Raw genomic sequence first — 18500 nt, 5'->3', positions numbered from 1 at the left:
TGTGCGGGTGTGTGTGGACCATGTTAAGTCCTTAGTTATGTGGACACCAAGGAACTTGAGCCGCTTGATCCAATCCACTACAGCCCCTTGGATGGGGGCGTGTTCGCCCCTCTTTCTCCTGTAATCCTCAATCAGCTCCTTGGTCTTACTGACATTGAGGGAGAGGTTGTTGTCATGGCACCACACTGCTAAGTTTCTAGCCTTCATCCTATAAGCTGTCTCATCACAGTCGGTGATCAGGCCTACCATCTTCGTGTCATCAGCAAACTTGATGATGGTGTTGGAGCCAAGTGTGGCCACGCAGTTATGGGTGAACAGGGATTACAGGAAAGGACTAAGCACTAAGATATATTTACTCTTTTCTACTTCCTGTGTGATTTTATCCTGTTTGAGTCATCATAGACTCTCTAAAGTTTTAATTAGCTGCTGTGTTTGTGCCACAGATTCTACCATTGTCTCCCAGGTCCCAAAATGCCAGTTCAGCTTATCCCCCTCTAACCCCAGCATCCTAGGCTCCTCTCCTAGTGGGACCAGTGTGTGATGGAGACTAGGTGGTCAGAGTTTTAACTGGGGGAGATGAGCAGCACCAGCCCAGTGCAGGTGAAAGGTTTAGAGGAAGCCTCGTTCCCAATGTTCACCACTAGGGTTGCCTAGTGGTGCCTCGTTCCCAATGTTCACCACTAATGTTGCAAAATTCATGGAATTTTCAATAAATTCCCTTGTGTTCCAGAAATCCTGGTTGAAGGATTCCGGATTTTCTGCTTATTGTAGAAACCTCCAACCGGGATTTTGGGAAAACCAGGGAATTTATTGAAAGTTCCCGTAATTTTGCAACCCTATTCACCACCATACGGTAAGAACCTAGCAGGTGAAGCTATGGGGAAGTGGGAAGTGGCTGACTGGAGAATGTGCTCAGTGTCCCTTTGCCTTACATTCCCATTGTCTCAGAACACTGCAGATATCTGAAGGACACTTTCTGGGTCAATAAAGCTTAAGTGCTTGATATATGTCTCCATTTGCTTTTTACAACTGTCTGATGTTATGTTCTCTGTTTAAAAGAACCTATAGGTTTCCTGGGTGATCGTTAATCGTTCTCTAATCGTTACTTGGAAAGGCTTAAGCACTTAATTGTTGATTTTCCGTTTGAAGCAGAGGTATGTGTGTACTGTATGTAATGGGTTGTGGATGAGTTGCCGTGTGCATGCGTTGGTGTGCTCTGGGTCCAGGCCCCAGGCTGTGATGCTGTGGCAGCAGAACTTGAGCTTGAACCTCACACAGACTGAGTGTGCTACATTAACAATGCAATCACTCACACACCCCAGGCCCCGAAGCTAAGGAAAGTAATCTATTAATGAAACCGGAGGAATTACCCCAGGGCTCTACCACTCCAGGTCCTCTCTGTGCTTTAAACCACACACACACACACACACACACACACACACACACACACACACACACACACACACACACACACACACACACACACACACACACACACACACACACACACACACACACACACACACACACAAACACACACGCACCAGTCACACACGCACCAGTCACACACGAGCCAACAGCATTGTGTTTCCCTCCCCCTCGCTGTAAAATGAAACTGTCTTTTATTAATGTTCTGTGTTGTATAGAGCCCATTTTAATGATAAGTGGGCATTGTACTCAAGGGGACCCTTTGGTAATAGGGTAGCAATGAAGCTGTTTTAAACCTGGGGATTGTTTTGCTGGTCAGTCTTTTTGCCATTGAGCGTACTGTACGTATAAGTTGTAGGCCTATGGCTATCTGCGCCATTCAAGTATCTGGCTAGAGCTCCATCAACTTTGTGTCCTGTGAAGCCTTATACCCTGCAGGAGCTCTGGATGTCTGTTTGGACACACAGACATTATGGAGACTGGGGTTGTTTTGCCAGTTAAAGCAGCCCAACCATTTACAAGGCGACACGTTATGGGCATTGCACGGAAGATGTGCTATTGTTGGCGCAGAATTACGTCCAGGATGAGCTATTGTTCAGTAAATTACCTATTCGGTGTTACCAACATATTGCTCACCGTATGTTTGCTGCAGAGGGACAAGAGAGAGCGGTGAGAAAACAAGTTTTGATCAGTCATGGAAATAAAAGGTCAGAAAACAAATGGGCTCCCTGTTTAAAAAGTAGATACATAAGGAAAAGTAGTGGAGTTTTGGTGCAGGTACAGCCAACTAGCGCAAACATAATATTGCGATATTGTCAAGATGATACGATACGATATAACGTCAAAAGTAATATCCCGATATGTAACTGTATTTGATTTCCCCCCCAATCACTATTATGAACCATCCTTTGGATTTGATGGTAGAGGATGCAGTCTGTTTACAGGCTGTGTGAAAAGAGGCATTCCTACACTCTTAGAAAAAAAGTCTATAATCTATAACCTAAATATCTATCTATAACCTAAAAGGGTTCTTTGGCCGTCCTCATAGGAGAACCCGTTGAAAAACACTTTTTGGTTCCAGGTAGAATCTTTGTGGGTTCCATGTAGAACCCTTTCCACAGAGGAAACATGAAACCCAAAAGGGTTCTACCTGGAACCAAAAATAATTATCCTGTGGGGACGGCCAAAGAACCCTTTTGTTACCCTTTTTTATAAAAGTGTACTCAACTGTAAAATGTCACTAGGGGTAACAAATGCATAGGTTTTCACACCAGATGCTACTGCCACAACAACAGTCACTGAATCCCTGTTCACATGAACAAACCAATGTCTTTATCGGAGATGCTATTTGATTTGGTTAGTCAATGGTCAGACCAGGGGATTCTATGGGCAGTTTGGTCGATACCATTTAACAATCCATGACCAACCCAGCTGAAGAGACGCTGCATTAGTAGGAATTCACCAGCATCATTCATCAGATCCTTTTTTCCCGCCACACCGTCACACAGATCCTGTAATTACAGAGCCTGTTGGAGTGGAATAATGCAGCTGGGCTTTGTGTGGGGTAAAGAGATGACTCAGGGAGGGAGGGAGGAGAAGGAGTGAGAGAGGGAGAGAGGAGTGCTATGGAATACTAACACACTTGCTGTCTGCAAAAAAAAAAAGCCAGGCTTCCTGTCTGACTCAATGCGTCATCGTTTGCCCATATACATCACTGTCTTCCAGACTTTTTTACTTTGTCATTGGCTCGCCTTGGCGGGGATTTCTGCCCAGTGGTGGTTTTTGAGGCTGGTGCATCTCAGAACAATGTGTATTGTCTATTTACAGCTTTCATAAAATAGTTATTCAAGTTGAATAAACAAAGTTTAATTCTAAATTCAAGGTGAACAAGAATGGTTTATTATGATGGGATGTCAATACTCAGAGTGAGAGACTGTGATTGATCTCATTGAGGGATCTGTGTACCATACCTATTTTATAAGGATGTAATATGCATAATTGATAAGCGTGTGTGTCCTTGCACAATGCATTGCCCCTTTGTGCTTCAATTTCTGCCCGGGGCAAGTAAGCAGGCATGTCGGGTTGAGTTGGATGTGAGGGAGAAGTCTAGAAGTGACAGTGATGATCGCCCATGGAGGTCCGCAAGCCCAAAGTCTTACTGTGAGAAAGGTCAGACTGTTAGCAGCGCTTGCTCGCACTGATATTTGTCCGGAGAGTCACGGCAGGCACCCGGTAAGCCTTCTCTGACAGGCCTCTCTCTTAATGAAGTGTGTTAGCTGGAGCCTGAGTAATGACGTTGAGGAGATTACTGATCAAAGAGACACTTCCTCTGCCATCACAGGCCCAGTGAGGACAGAGAGAGTGACTGAGGCTGACTCTAGCATCCCACTGCCCTGGTATAGCCTGGCCTGAGGTGACCTCCACTCATAACTCAAGGGTCATACTGTTCTTAATGGTGAGGGGGAGGGACATGTCTTCTTGTCCTCTGGACTGGAGAGATCCAGTGAGATCCAGTAGCAGCCATCAGGTGGTGTCCAGGCCAACAGCAGCATGTTACCCACGCATGGCCAGTGTCTTATTCTCAGCAGACCTCAGCCCCCTCTGAGTCAGGGGCTCATTTAAGGAATCGTCCGCTGTTCACCCACACATCACATTGTGCTTTGCATGCTTCAATCGTATGCGTTTAAGGTCGACTGCTCCCCATCTGTCAGACTACCAAAAATAGGCATGCAGAGCTCTGACTGCACTGAAGGCATCATGAACATCTCTGGTTGCTGTGCAAATGTAGACAGTGGGAAATGCTAGAGATATGGATATGCTGTAAATACAAATGTGGATTAACCACATTATCCTCCTCTCCAAGGTGACATGTTATCAATTGGTTATCAATTGGAGTGTGACAGATTCATCTGACGCATGATACTTGTATGCTTGACCTTGAAGCGTGTTCCTTTAAAAGTTTGCATGAAGACTTGTGAGTTTGATTGTGAGGAGCATGTGTGTTGACTGACCCCATTACTAAGCTCCATTAAACGGCCCCAAGTGAGCCAGTGGGGAGGGAGGGAGGTGGCACGTGAGGCCTGTTTGTCCCTGGCATGGGGAGGGAGAAGGAGAGGGAGAGCAGTGGAGCGATCATTAATCTGCGTTATCTCCCTGGCACTGATGTATCACCTCTTCATCCACATCCCAGTTATTAGTAAGACTGGGAGATGCAATCCTCTTAATATGTCACACATGTCATGCCGAGAAGGCACAACTTCAGCACCTGCATGTATCCTCTTCAGCTATTAAAACAGATCATTCACATGTATTGATTGCATATATTTTTATTTTATAGCCTTGCTTTGAAGATTACGTTTTACTTTGGTACTGATTCAGGATATTGTAATAATTGTAATCGTTTAGTCTGTCGTTTCCTGATGTTGCACAGTAATCTGTGAGGGGTGCCAGTGTATCATAATTCTAGTCCACCCAGTTTCAGTACACATGCTCATCACAGAAGCGCTGCCATTATTTTAGTTAGCTTACTAACCGACACTGTGTTAAGCTGACAGCCCGACTGAGTCTGCAGTATATAACTCCCAGGTTGTAGGCTAGGTAGAGTGGTGTATTAGTTGCCTGCCTGCCAGATTGATCACCACCCTGTCCCAATGAGCTGTAATCATCCCTGGTTTGTCCTTCTGCTAATACCAGCAGCCCTTACAAAAATGCCTTAAGCTCCACCAGAGGGAAACAACTTCTTATCGTGGTGTGCAATGTTTGCTGAAAATTCAAATAACTTATCTTTATGGAATAATTCAGAGAGGGTGGATATTATTATGGAAAACATGTTGATTTGAGTGACATTTCCAATAGTAATCAGAGCTGGGAGCCTGATAGGTCTTTCAGTGGTGTGTGAGAGAGGGAGGGGAAAACTGGTGCCGGTGCAGGTGGGCAGACTCTCCCCTCCTCTTCTATCCTCTCCTTCTCTGCCTTGCCTTCTCTTTGATCTCCTCTTAACTAGAGCCCGCGCCCCCCGTGGAAATCGAATTAGCATAATCCAAAATCCATCTGTTTAATCTAGTGATATCTGTTGCTTTGCATATGGGCTCAATCCACCGCATCCACCAATGTTGTCTTCCCGCATCTGCGGTGGAAGGCGGCAGAGCTACCCAAAACGGTTTTGGCTACTAATGCTAATATGACCCCTTTATGGAAAGATGAGACTCTCACGAGCACGATGGTGTTCTCCGTTTGTCTCTACGACCCCCACAAGCGTCATGGGACTTGTCTGAAGTAGGTACCGCCGATCTGCAAACTTCTATCTGAGGCGTCCGAACAGTTTGGGCTACACAGTAATATGACCCCATAATCGAAAGGTGAGACTCTTACGAACACGTACATGCTGTCTCACAAGACTCATCTTAAGGTAGCCCAGTACCTGTTCAAAAGATGTATGGAATTATATACACTGAGTGTACAAAACATCAGGAACACCTTCCTAATATTGAGTTGCACCCCCTTTTGCCCTCAGAACAGTCTCAATTTGTTGTGGCATGGATTCTACAAGGTGCCAAAAGTGTTCCACAGGGATGCTAGGCATTGCTGACACCGTAACTTCTCATAATTGTATCAAGTTTGCTGGATGTCCTTTGGGTGGTGGACCATTCTTGATCCACACGTGAAACTGTTGAGTGTGAAAAACCCAGTAGCGTTGCAGTTCTTGACACACTCAAACCGGTATGCCTAGCACCTACTACCATACCCCGTTGAAATGCACTTAAATCTTTTGTCATCCTCTGAATGGAACACATAAACAATCCATGTCTCAATTCTCTCAAGGCTTAAAAATCCTTCTTTAACCTGTCTTCTCCCCTTCATCTACACTGATTGAAGTGGATTGAACAAGTGACAAATGATCCCTCAATAAGGGATCATAGCTTTCACCTGGATTCACCTGGTCCGTCTTCGTCATGGAAAGAGCAGGTGTTCCTAATATTTGTACACTCAGTCTATGGAAGTACTTTAGTGCCAAAAAAGGGTTTAATATGGGTAAAAAAAATATCAGAATTTCATGAGCTTTCTCATATCTCTTTTGATGTCTTTTTTTACTGTCTGTTTTGTCATGTATGAATATGTTATTCAATGTGTTTCTATGGGCTAATGGCGGTAAGGACAAATTCAATTCTGGGGGTGATACTTACAGTGGTCCTAAAACAAAAAGCAAACATTTTCCTTGGTATGACCATCGGAAAACAATTACATATGTTAGCTTAGTTTAAACCTGGGACCTTAAAATGATTGCCTTTAAATCAAATGCAAATCTTCTCAGCATAATATACTGTATATAGTATATTATATGTTTGACCAATCATCATACCTAAACTGTGTGATACTTTGATAACCTTCATTAACCTTTAGAATATAAGGTGCTGTAATTTTAGGGAGAAGAAACATTTGCATTAAACTCAGTGTAGAGGGTCTGGCCTCAATAGGGAGGCTTGGTTAGTCCATAGTAATTGTACCTGTGGCTGGGCAGAATATAGGAGACCGGCGGTGGCATCTGATGTGCAGTAGAGAGTCAGTGGAGGAGTGTGCCCACTGCGCCCAGTCCTCTGTGCCACTGTGTGGTGTGCCAGACTGCTGCTCTGAGGGCAGCGTGCCCACACACAAGCAAGGGAGGGTCACAGTCCATCAGACTAACCCAGCCAGATCTCAGCACACTTAATCCACTCTCTCATTTTTTCTCAGCTATGGAGGGCTTCTGGCCCAGACTCAGCAGATGGCTGTGGTGGCTGTCATCAATATTGGATAAATCCTAAATATCTCCACAGGTTCTGGGAAATATGAAGCACATTTATATATCAGTAAATTACCTCCCTCTTGCCCTAGTCTCACACTCAAACTTTGGCAGAGGTTCTCCCTCATGTCCTAATGGAGTTGTTGAGTCCCTGGACCAGCCCACTTGTGTCCTTTAAGTGGGTGTATTTCCTCGAAATTGCCTGCTTACAGTAGTTTGTTTTGCTCTTTTCTTGTGTTTTCTGTCAGTTCCTCATGTTATTGTTTTCTCCTTGTCTTGCAGCGGGATGCAAAAGGACAGTATCTGTTCGACCTCATCTGCCACCACCTGAACCTACTGGAGAAGGACTACTTTGGCATCAGATATGTGGACCCAGACAAGCAGCGGGTGTGTGTGTGTGTGTGTGTGTGTGTGTGTGTGTGTGTGTGTGTGTGTGTGTGTGTGTGTGTGTGTGTGTGTGTGTGTGTGTGTGTGTGTGTGTGTGTGTGTGTGTGTGTGTGTGTGTGTGTGTGTGTGTGTGTGTGTGTGTGTGTGTGTGTGAGTGCGTGCGTGCGTGTGTGTGTGTCCGTGTGCTGCATGAAGCATACTGCAGTAGAGGTGACGGTTCAAACAGATACAGGGCCAGATTGAAGATGTATGTTGTTTTCTTTCTTTCATAACACACCATATTAGAGTGACACTCATTCCATCAGCAGCAGCAGAGCACTAAAAATAGCTTGTAGCTGCACTGCTTGATTCATGAAGAATTAACATGTGCTCAGAGTGTGTGTTTTAGCCACAGAGACAAGACACAGGTCCTGCTGATCCTGCATTTCCAATGAAGAGAGGGGCTTGATGGAGTTAATGTTCCCAGAAGGACAGGGGGATGAAGCAGGGCCTGATATACTGGCAGAACCAGAGTTACCTTCAGCACTGAGCCTAGAGAGCACTGCCGCAGTGTGTCTGTCTGTCTGGCCAGGCCCAGGCATACGGGTGTAGTATCATCTGATACAACATCCATTACTGTCATTTATATACAAAGCGGTTATCCTTATGGGCTTTCACTGTTTAATTTGTTTCAGCATGATGTTGATTTAATGACACAAATCAGGACTTGATAGCATGGATGATGTTGGTGTGTTTTAGATCCGAAGCTGACATGACATGACACAGGCTTTCACACGTCTTTAGATGAACAGTCATTCCTGTCTATTGCATTTAACCTGCTAGCTTTTGTAGCGTGATATGGAGTGATATGAGCATGGTGGCAGGAGTAACAGCTCAGCTCAGCTGTAGTTAAGGCGGTAGAAGCAGGATTTTCAGACGTTTCACTTTTGTCACACTTTGATCATGTGTCTTTTGTTGTTGTTGATGCAGCATTGGTTGGAGGTCACAAAGTGTATTGCCAAGCAGATGAAATGTAAGTATGTCGCGTGTCTTCCTGTTCATGCTATGATCATTTTGCCAATTGAGCAATTATAGTTATCATCACCGTGGGGTCTCTAATGACACGTCATGTAATTTGACTAATGGGAGGCAGGTAGCCTAATGGTTAAGAGCATTGGGCCAGTAGCCAAAAGGTTGCTGGTTCAAATCCCTGAGGCAGCTAGGTGACAAATCTGTCATGAGCCCTTGAGCAAGGCACTTAACCCTAATTTCTCCTGTACATGGCTCTGGCTAAGTGTGTCTGTTTAAATGTAATGATTGTGCATTTGAATACAGATGGTAGGAAGTTACTGTATTATGATTTCAACATATCACAATTCTCCATTTGACTGTGAGTAGGGACAGAAAAGATGAACTGTCCCTCAAAAAAAAACAAATAAATCCAAGCAGAAGATAATCCACACTAAAGTCTCACCCACTCTCTTGTCTTTGCAAATCATCATGAACTGTGTCTGGCTAATTGTGGATACAGAGTTTTTAAGTGAGATTCCGTTAACCTAATCTACTGTATACTGTGTTATGATATGAAGTAAAGATCGAAACTAATTTTCAATGATGGTAATCATTTTTCAGTGCCACCTTCAAAGATTGCTGCTAATGGGTTCTGTTTAAATTGAGTAAGCATTTGAAATGCTAATATGTTAACTGAAATTGTTTCATCAATTCATGTTAGCACTATGTTAGAACACCTTTTCAAGGTGGTGCTTTTAGAGCATTTTTTCAGTTAATCATTTTAACTCTGACCATGAAATGTTCCTGACTATTTTGTTCTCCATTGCTGACTCAAGCCTTTGTCCCCCAGCCCAGCCTCCGTTCACCATGTGTCTCAGAGTCAAGTTTTACCCTCCTGATCCCGCTGCTCTCAAAGAGGAAATAACCAGGTAGGATTTTTTGTGATGCTCAGCAAAGTAAAGAAATGCCAACAACCACTCCCCCAGCCACCACTCGGGGTTCCTCTAGTACAGCTATTCCCAAACTGGGGTACGTCTCACTGCCAAAAATAAAATGAAACCATCTAGTGTTCTGCGAAATAACAACTCAATGTCAAATACAGGTAGTGTAGTCAAATAATTAACATCCGATCACATTAACCATTACTCTCTCGCGGGAAACCTTCACTCTTCCACAGACATTTAGAAACAAAACATGACAATTTGAATATAAGCCACAGACATTTTTGGAGCGAGAATAAAGATGACTTTTGAGTAATAAGACTTGTATAAAAGCAACAGATACCATTAATAAGAAGGGGCTAGAAGCGTCTTACATGGGGAGCTACCGAGTGTCTAGGACAGGCAAGCCCCATACTATTGTGGAGGACTTAATTATTGCTGCTGCCGTGGATATGGCTGGGACAATGCTGGGGAAAAGGCACAAAACACTATTGCATTATACAATGATATGGGCAGCAAACATGTAACGCATTTACAACATACAGAAGTGTGCTGGTTATCAAGGGGAGAAGTATTGACACGTCCTTTTAAATGGGGAGACGAGCTTCAAGTTCTCTTTACTGACCATCATTTTCACTTGTCTGACCATTTGCATGATGACGAGTTTCTCAATCTAGGATTGCAGGGACTCTCCACAACTATATTCAATGTGCGGGACAAAATTGAGGCTATGATTAAGAAGTTGGAGCTCTTTTCTGTCTGCATTTAGAAGGACAACACACAGGTCTTTCCATCATTGTATGTTTTTTTGTGTGCAAATTAACTCAAGCTTACGGACAATGTCAAATGTGATATAGCGAAGCACCTTAGTGAGTTGGGTGCGCAATTAAGCAGGTACTATCCAGAAACTTATTCGTTATCCCTTTCATGCCCTGCCTCCAGTCCACTTACCGATATCTGAACAAGAGAGTCTCATTGAAATTGCAACAAGAGGTTCTGTGAAAATTTAATTTAATCAGAAGCCACTGCCAGATTTCTGGAAAGGGCTGCGCTCAGAGTTTCTTGCTTTGGCAAATCGCGCTGTTAAGACACTGATGCCCTTTGCAACCACATACCTATGTGAGAGTGGATTCTCAGCACTCACTAGCATGAAAACTAAATACAGGCACAGACTGTGTGAAAAATAATTTAAGACTGAGACTCTCTCCAATACAACCCAACATTGCAGAGTTATGTGCATCCTTTCAAGCACACCCTTCTCATTAACCTGTGGTGGGTTATGCACAATTTTTGATGAACAAATAAGGTTTTATGTAAGATGGATAAATTAAGAGCAACAATATTGATTAGTATTATTATATTATTATTTGTGCCCTGGTCCTATAAGAGCTCTTTGTCACTTCCCACAAGCCGGGTTGTGACAAAAAGGCACACTCATTCTTATGTTTAATAGATTTATCGTATAGCTTACAATGATGGCAAAAAAAAAAAATTGAGTGTGCGCTGACCCTGGTGCTAGAGGGGGTACGCAGCTGGAGGTTGAATGTTTGAAGGGGTACGGGACTATAAAAGTTTGGGAACCACTGCTCTAGTATAAAGAAGAAGTAAGGTAGAGCAGCTATGGTTTTGTGTATAAAATCTTTTTTCACTTTTGCCTTTTCAAAAGTAGTTTCAAAGCACCCTCTGCTTATCACCTTTTCTCATACTTTTCTTTTTCTCCAGAAGTGTTTGCCTGCTGAATGCACATACAGTATTTTTGGTTTTTCTAGTCATTATTGAAGGGCCTCCATAATAAAACAATTCTGAGCACTTTGTTTCTAAAATAGTGCGATAAATATTAAAAAGAGACTGCAGTTTGAAGTAAAGTTGAGATGTACGTAAAAAGCCTTCCTAAGTAGGCTGGCGGGTAAGCCTGTTCTCAGACATTTCTGCTAAATTGGGAGGCTGTGTAGCTGGGCTGTGCTCTCTGTTGGTCTCTCTGGCCGGCTGACTGGCTGCCTGTTGAGGGAAGGCAGGGAAGGAGGAGGACTGAGGGTCAGTGACGGCTAGCAGACTCTTCTAAATGATACATGATTAGCCCCCAGCTAGCTCAGATTGGAATCATTTTTGCACAGTTCTTCGCCTGACTCCCTCATCCCCTGTGCAGTCTGCAATGAGGTCACCCAGAAAAGCCTCTCTGTGCCCTCAATAGGGCCTTTAAACACCCTCTGATACGCTCTGATTTCTACCTCCTGATGATGACATCAAAGAAGCAAGTACAGTGCATTCGGAAAGTACCCCTTCACTTTTCCCACATTTTGTTACGTTACAGCCTTGTTCTAAAATTGATTCATTGTTTTTTCCCTCATCAATCTACCCACAATACCCCATAATGGCAAAGCAAAAACAGGTTTTTGGAAATGTTTGCACATTTTTATAGAAAAAATGGAAATATCACATTGACAAATGTTTTCAGATCCTTTACCTGTGGCAGCGATTACAGCCTCACCTTTGCAGCGATTACAGCCTCGAGTCTTCTTGGGTATGACGTTACAAGCTTGTCACACCTGTATTTGGGGAGTTACTCCCATTCTTCTCTGCAGATCCTCTCAATCTCTGTCAGGTTGGATGAGGAGCGTCACTGCGCAGCTATTTTCAGGTCTCTCCAGAGACGTTCGATCAGGTTCAAGTCCGGGCTCTGGCTGGGCACTCAAGGACATTCAGAGACTTGTCCTGAAGCCACTCCTGCGTTGTCTTGGCTGTGTGCTTAGGGTCGTTGTCCTGTTAGAAAGTGAACCTTCGCCCCAGTCTGAGGTCCTGAGCGCTTTGGAACAGGTTTTCATCAAGGATCTCTCCGTACTTTCTGAATGCACTGTACGTGTGCAATTGAGTATGAGTGTGTTTATTTTGCCTGTGTATCGGTACGTGTGTTTGATTATGTCTATTACAATGTGTGTATATGTGTTGAAAGGAGGCATACACACCTCGCCTGTTTCATATGAGGTGTTTGACATCTCATATTCATTACTGTCTAGGGATTCATTTACTTGTGTGTGATGAAATGAACATAGAATGCTGAGTGCAGATAATGAATTGTGTGGTTTATGTATGGGTGACAGGTTCTGATGGAGTGGGAGTGGGAGGGGAGAAGGGGAGAGAAAGCTGAAGAAAAGAGAGATAGAGAGAGAGAGATTATGAGACTGGCAGGCAGGGATAGACCACCTCATCTAGTCGGAGGTCAGGAAGAAGAACGGTAAAAGGAGGGTAAATGATACAAATCAATGACAGGTATTTTTCTGTTGTTTCCTTGTTAATCAAATACTGAAAGGATACTGTATAATATATAGCACAATGGTTAGACCACACAATTAGGGAAGAGGATAGGGATGGGTAAAATATTCATTTCAACTCATGGCAGAAGTGTGAAAGGTAGATAAAAAGACCAAATAAATGTAGGGCAGGACATTGGCAGGGTACAGCATTGGTGATTTACTGGTGTCACCCAGAGAGAGAATGGGAGTTTGTTTTTTTAACACATATGGCTCCTTAATTGATATGCTATTAACTGTTGTGGAGTTGGTCTAGATTACAACGTTACAGCCGAGCATACGTGTCTTTTCGCATTCACATGGGTTCTCCTGGACTTATTTTGGTGTTGGTTGTGTCAAGTTGGTGTCAGGGGAATCTGGGGTCCATTTGGTCATCTCTCCAAATGGTCCGTAAAAACGTTTCTTTCACATGTTACATTCACTTTCAGAATCTTTAAATGGGCAAACCTGTACAGAAACCATTGCTAACACCTGCATTGTTCCAGGTGTTAGTCTCAGTCTGCAGTCTGTGCAGCTGCATTGTTCCAGGTGTTAGTCTCAGTCTGCAGTCTGTGCAGCTGCATTGTTCCAGGTGTTAGTCTCAGTCTGCAGCCAGTGCAGCTGCATTGTTCCAGGTGTTAGGCTCAGTCTATAGCCAGTGTAGCTGCATTGTTCCAGGTGTTAGTCTCAGTCTGCAGCCAGTGCAGCTGCATTGTTCCAGGTGTTAGGCTCAGTCTATAGCCAGTGTAGCTGCATTGTTCCAGGTGTTAGTCTCAGTCTGCAGCCAGTGTAGCTGCATTGTTCCAGGTGTTAGTCTCAGTCTGCAGCCAGTGTAGCTGCATTGTTCCAGGTGTTAGTCTCAGTCTGCAGTCTGTGCAGCTGCATTGTTCCAGGTGTTAGTCTCAGTCTGCAGCCAGTGCAGCTGCATTGTTCCAGGTGTTAGGCTCAGTCTATAGCCAGTGTAGCTGCATTGTTCCAGGTGTTAGTCTCAGTCTGCAGCCAGTGCAGCTGCATTGTTCCAGGTGTTAGGCTCAGTCTATAGCCAGTGTAGCTGCATTGTTCCAGGTGTTAGTCTCAGTCTGCAGCCAGTGTAGCTGCATTGTTCCAGGTGTTAGTCTCAGTCTGCAGCCAGTGTAGCTGCATTGTTCCAGGTGTTAGTCTCAGTCTGCAGCCAGTGTAGCTGCATTGTTCCAGGTGTTAGTCTCAGTCTGAAGCCAGTGCAGCTGGTGTATCTGGCAGACAGTGCTGCTGTGTTCTGGAAGGCCCTGGCCCCATCTGGGTTCTAATCTGTAGGCTTGAACAGAAACACAGTCAGTCGACAATAGCAGCAGTTTGCCTCAGGACCTTCCCTACCAAACCCTGTACCCAAAACTAATTTAAGCATCCTTTCCCCAGAAACAGAAAGCACATTTTGTTCAAAATATATACTTTTTTATTCAAAGCACCCAAGGGAATCTGAAAATCAACATTCTTTTGAGTTTGTCAGTGGTGATGTCTTGCCATGTAGTTGTTTTGCAATAGATCTAAAAATATGTGTCTGTAATATTGATGAATCTCATTAAAGTAGACGTGTGACTGAGTTGCATGACCTCTGACCTTCTTTCCCCTCTCTGTGCTGGTCACAGATATTTAGTCTTCCTGCAGATCAAGAGAGATCTGTACCACGGCCGCCTCCTGTGTAAGACATCAGATGCTGCCATGCTGGCTGCCTTCATCCTGCAAGGTACAGTGACAGGACCTGACAGGCTGGATTTGCCTGCCCCACTCTCTGGACTGTATTTTCAAATGACTTCTCCCCTGCCAGTCACCCCACCATCGAGATAAATACCAGCCAGGAAAAAAATACTTGGATTGTAGTGTAATCAGTTTGTAACGCAAATGATATGTCCTGTGGGTTTCTTACCTCCATATTGACTGATCTCTACTGTATACTAAAAAGCATGACATTAGAATTTCATGCAGACAACATGTGCACCTCCATACTAATTTCCATTGTCAAACCATAGCAGACAAAGAAAGATGGGACGGCTGATAAGTAAGATCAAGACTTTGAATGCATAAACATGAGGTTGTCGTTCCAGGTTATAAGGTCTTCAACATGATTATCAGGCATCTTGCTATCAGCACTATCGTTAGCTGTTTAAAATCAAAAGCAAATTGTATTCGTCACGTACACAGTTTACAGCAAGTGTAATGAAATGCTTATGTGCTTGCTCCCTCAACAATGCAGTACATTATTACATTTACAGCAATAAAAATATTCAAGTCCAAAATAACTGTTAATAGAAGCAATAGGAGAGGTAGTATGCATAGTGATAATGGAATGTATTACACTGGATTTACTATTACACTGTATTTACAAATATAAAGTGGGTAGTGACTTGATCACGCAGTAGAATAAATAGTATATACTAGAACAGCAGCTTTGACTGTGTGTGTGTGCATGTCTGTGTGTGTGTTCTGAGTGTATGTTTGGGCATACGTTAGTGTGTAAGGTTTAGATGTGTGGGTAGTCAGTGGAAATAATCTCTAAGATGCAGGTCTATGCAGGAAGACATCTAGGGTTAGCTTTTCAGCAGTCGAATAGCCTGGTGGTAGTAGCTGTCAGAGCCTGTTGGTCCGAGACCCAATGCTCTGATACTGCTTGCCAGATGGTAACCGAGTGAACAGTCTGTGACTCGGGCGACAGAAGTCCTTGATTATCCTTTGGGCCTTCCTCCGACACCCTCTGGAGTAGATGTCCTGCCTGGCAGGGAGCTCTCCCCCAGTGATGTATTGGGCCATCCTCACCACCCTCTGTAGAGCATTCTGGTTGAAGGTGGTGTAGTTGCCGTACCAGGTGGTGATGCAGCCGGTCAAGATGCTCTCGATGGTGTAACTGAATAACTTTTTGAGGACCCGTGGGCCCATGCCGAATTTCTTCATTCGCCTGAGGTTGAAGAGGCACTGTTGCTCCTTCCTCACAGCGGTGGTTGGTGTGATTGGACCATGTCAGGTCATCTGTGATGTCCACACTAATGAACTTGATGTTTTTGACCCTCCCCCTCTCTTTCCTGTAGTCCACGATCAGCTCATTTTGTTGACATTGAGGGAGAGTCTTTTTTCCTGGAACCACACTTGACAGGGCTCTAACCTCCTCCCTGTAGGCGGTTTCATCGCAGTCAACGTCAGGCCCACCACCAGTGTGTCATCGTTAAACTTAATGATGGTGTTGGAGTCATGTGAGGCCACGCAATCATGGGTGTACAGGGAGTACAGGAGGGGGCTGACCACACACCCCTGGGGGGCCCCCATGTTGAGGGTCAGCGTGGCGGAGGTGTTTTTGCCTAACCTCACTACCTCACTACCAGGGGCGGCAGTAACCAGTAACCACTAGGCTAGTATTGGGCCAGTAACCGAAAGGTTGGTGGATCGAATCCCTGAGCTGACAAGGTAAAAATGTGACGTTCTGCCCATGAACAAGGCAATTAACCCACTGTTCCTAGGCTGTCATTGTAAGTAAGAATTTGTTCTTAACTGACTTGCCTAGTTAAGTAAAGGTTAATAAATAAATAAATAACCTGGGGTCTGCCTGTCAGCAAGTCCTGGATCCATCTACAGAGGGGGGGTGTTCATGCCTTGAGCTTAGTGTCAATGGTGTTGAATGATGAGATGTTGTCAATGAACAGCATTCTCATGTAAGCATGGAGCTCACACACAGTAGACACAGGCAGGCTGTATGTGTGAGGGGTACAGCGAGCGAGCCAAAGTCTGCAGAAAGTGCAGTATCAGGTCCCTTGGCAGGTGCCCTTGCTCTGTTCAGGATGGGCTGCTGCTGAATTAAAGATGTGCTGCCTGGTCACCTCCTCGTCCTCGCTCGCTGGGGGAAATAATTGTCAGGGACTTTAGTGCTGCATGAAGTCACAAATAAACAACAGCAACCCTGGGCCAGTTTAAAAATGTTGTCATTTCAGAGCTCTGCTAACATACAACACAGGCTGCCTGTGAACCAACACATGGAGTGATGTGGATATTAGACATCTTACTGTACATACTGTATGTAACCATGTAGGATTAGAGTGTGGTGCTGTGAAATGGTATAGAATTTCATGAACATTTTTCTATCTCTGTGTTCCAGCTGAAATTGGGGACTATGACCCTGGGAAACATCCTGAAGGATACAGCTCTAAATTCCAGTTCTTTCCAAAACATTCGGAGAAGCTGGAGAGACGAATCTCAGATATACACAAGACAGAATTGATGTAAGGACATATCCACTGTTCTTGGGTCTGTCTCAACCACTCACACTTGCATGCACATTCATGTATACACACAACATTCAACCTATAAGACAACTCAAAGCACTTACAAGTGATTCAACTTTTATAGCGCTATTCATTTAAAAGAAATCTCAAAGCGCTGTAATTGTTATCATCTTGGAGACTAGTTCCTTCACCCTTTTCTCAAACATTTGTTTCATCAAATGGAAAATCTTCTAAAGCTTGCAACTAGCAGAAACGAGACAGATAGACTGACTAATGGCCCTCTGTTATTTAAGGGTTTTATAGAAAGCAGGGTTGAGATGGTGGAATTGTCTTGAGCACACAAATTAGTACTACCTTTCATTAGTACAGTCATTAGTGTACTAATGATCTAGTAGGGAGTGCAATGCATTACACCTAATGAAGTAGGATAAGGTAGTGTGCACACAACGCACGCACACAAACACGCACACGCATCACTTTCTCTGTCAGCAGGTTAGGAGATTAAGCATCACTGAGGGTTTCTTCATGATGATACACAGGTTAGCAGATTAAGCATCGCTGAGGGTTTCTTCATGATGATACACAGGTTAGGAGATTAAGCATCACTGAGGGATTCTTCATGATGATACACAGATAAAGCATCGCTATGATGATACAGGTTATTAAGCATCACTGAGGGTTTCTTCATGATGAAACACAGGTTAGGAGATTAAGCATCACTGAGGGTTTCTTCATGATGATACACAGGTTAGCAGATTAAGCATCACTGAGGGTTTCTTCATGATGATACACAGGTTAGGAGATTAAGCATCACTGAGGGTTTCTTCATGATGATACACAGGTTAGCAGATTAAGCATCACTGAGGGTTTCTTCATGATGATACACAGGTTAGCAGATTAAGCATCACTGAAGGTTTCTTCATGATGAAACACAGGTTAGGAGATTAAGCATCACTGAGGGTTTCTTCATGATGATACACAGGTTAGGATACACAATTTATGATTAAGCATCACTGAGGGTTTCTTCATGATGATTAAGCATCACTGATTAAGCATCACTGAGGGTTTCTTCATGATGATACACAGGTTAGCAGATTAAGCATCACTGAGGGTTTCTTCATGATGATACACAGGTTAGCAGATTAAGCATCACTGAGGGTTTCTTCATGATGATACAGAGGCTGTGACAGACACTTACCACACTGATCCTTCACGCTCTCCCTCAGGACTCTGAAGGTCATGTGATTGAGGCCGCATGGATAATGGTTTAGCCATAATGAATGAGCTATTTATCCTCCCGCAAGGCACTTCTCCTTTGTTTAAACCATAATTAGTATGAGATAATGTGCTCTATAGAAATGAAAATACATTGAAACATGGATCAGACATTTTCACTTTAGCTCAGAGGTGCTTTGAAGGTTCTTTAATGTTTGTTGCCATTACT

The 18500-nt window shown here is 43.8% G+C and overlaps 1 protein-coding gene across 2 annotated transcripts in view; it reads left to right on the top strand.

Moving 5' to 3' along the window:
• Positions 1-18500, top strand: part of LOC135524377 (FERM domain-containing protein 5) — a 110365-nt gene that overhangs the window by 78969 nt on the left and 12896 nt on the right. For both annotated transcript variants that reach the window (XM_064951846.1, XM_064951845.1), the window contains exons 2-6: positions 7490-7594; positions 8564-8606; positions 9435-9513; positions 14438-14535; positions 16930-17053. In XM_064951846.1, coding sequence (XP_064807918.1) covers positions 7490-7594; positions 8564-8606; positions 9435-9513; positions 14438-14535; positions 16930-17053 — 449 coding nt within the window. The remainder of the gene's footprint in view (positions 1-7489; positions 7595-8563; positions 8607-9434; positions 9514-14437; positions 14536-16929; positions 17054-18500) is intronic.

The sequence above is a fragment of the Oncorhynchus masou genome, chromosome 31 (genome assembly GCF_036934945.1).
Source record: "Oncorhynchus masou masou isolate Uvic2021 chromosome 31, UVic_Omas_1.1, whole genome shotgun sequence".
NCBI classification, from domain to species: Eukaryota; Metazoa; Chordata; class Actinopteri; order Salmoniformes; family Salmonidae; genus Oncorhynchus; species Oncorhynchus masou.
The sequence above is the reverse complement of the archived record's forward strand: the minus strand, read 5'-3'. Positions and strand labels throughout refer to the sequence as shown.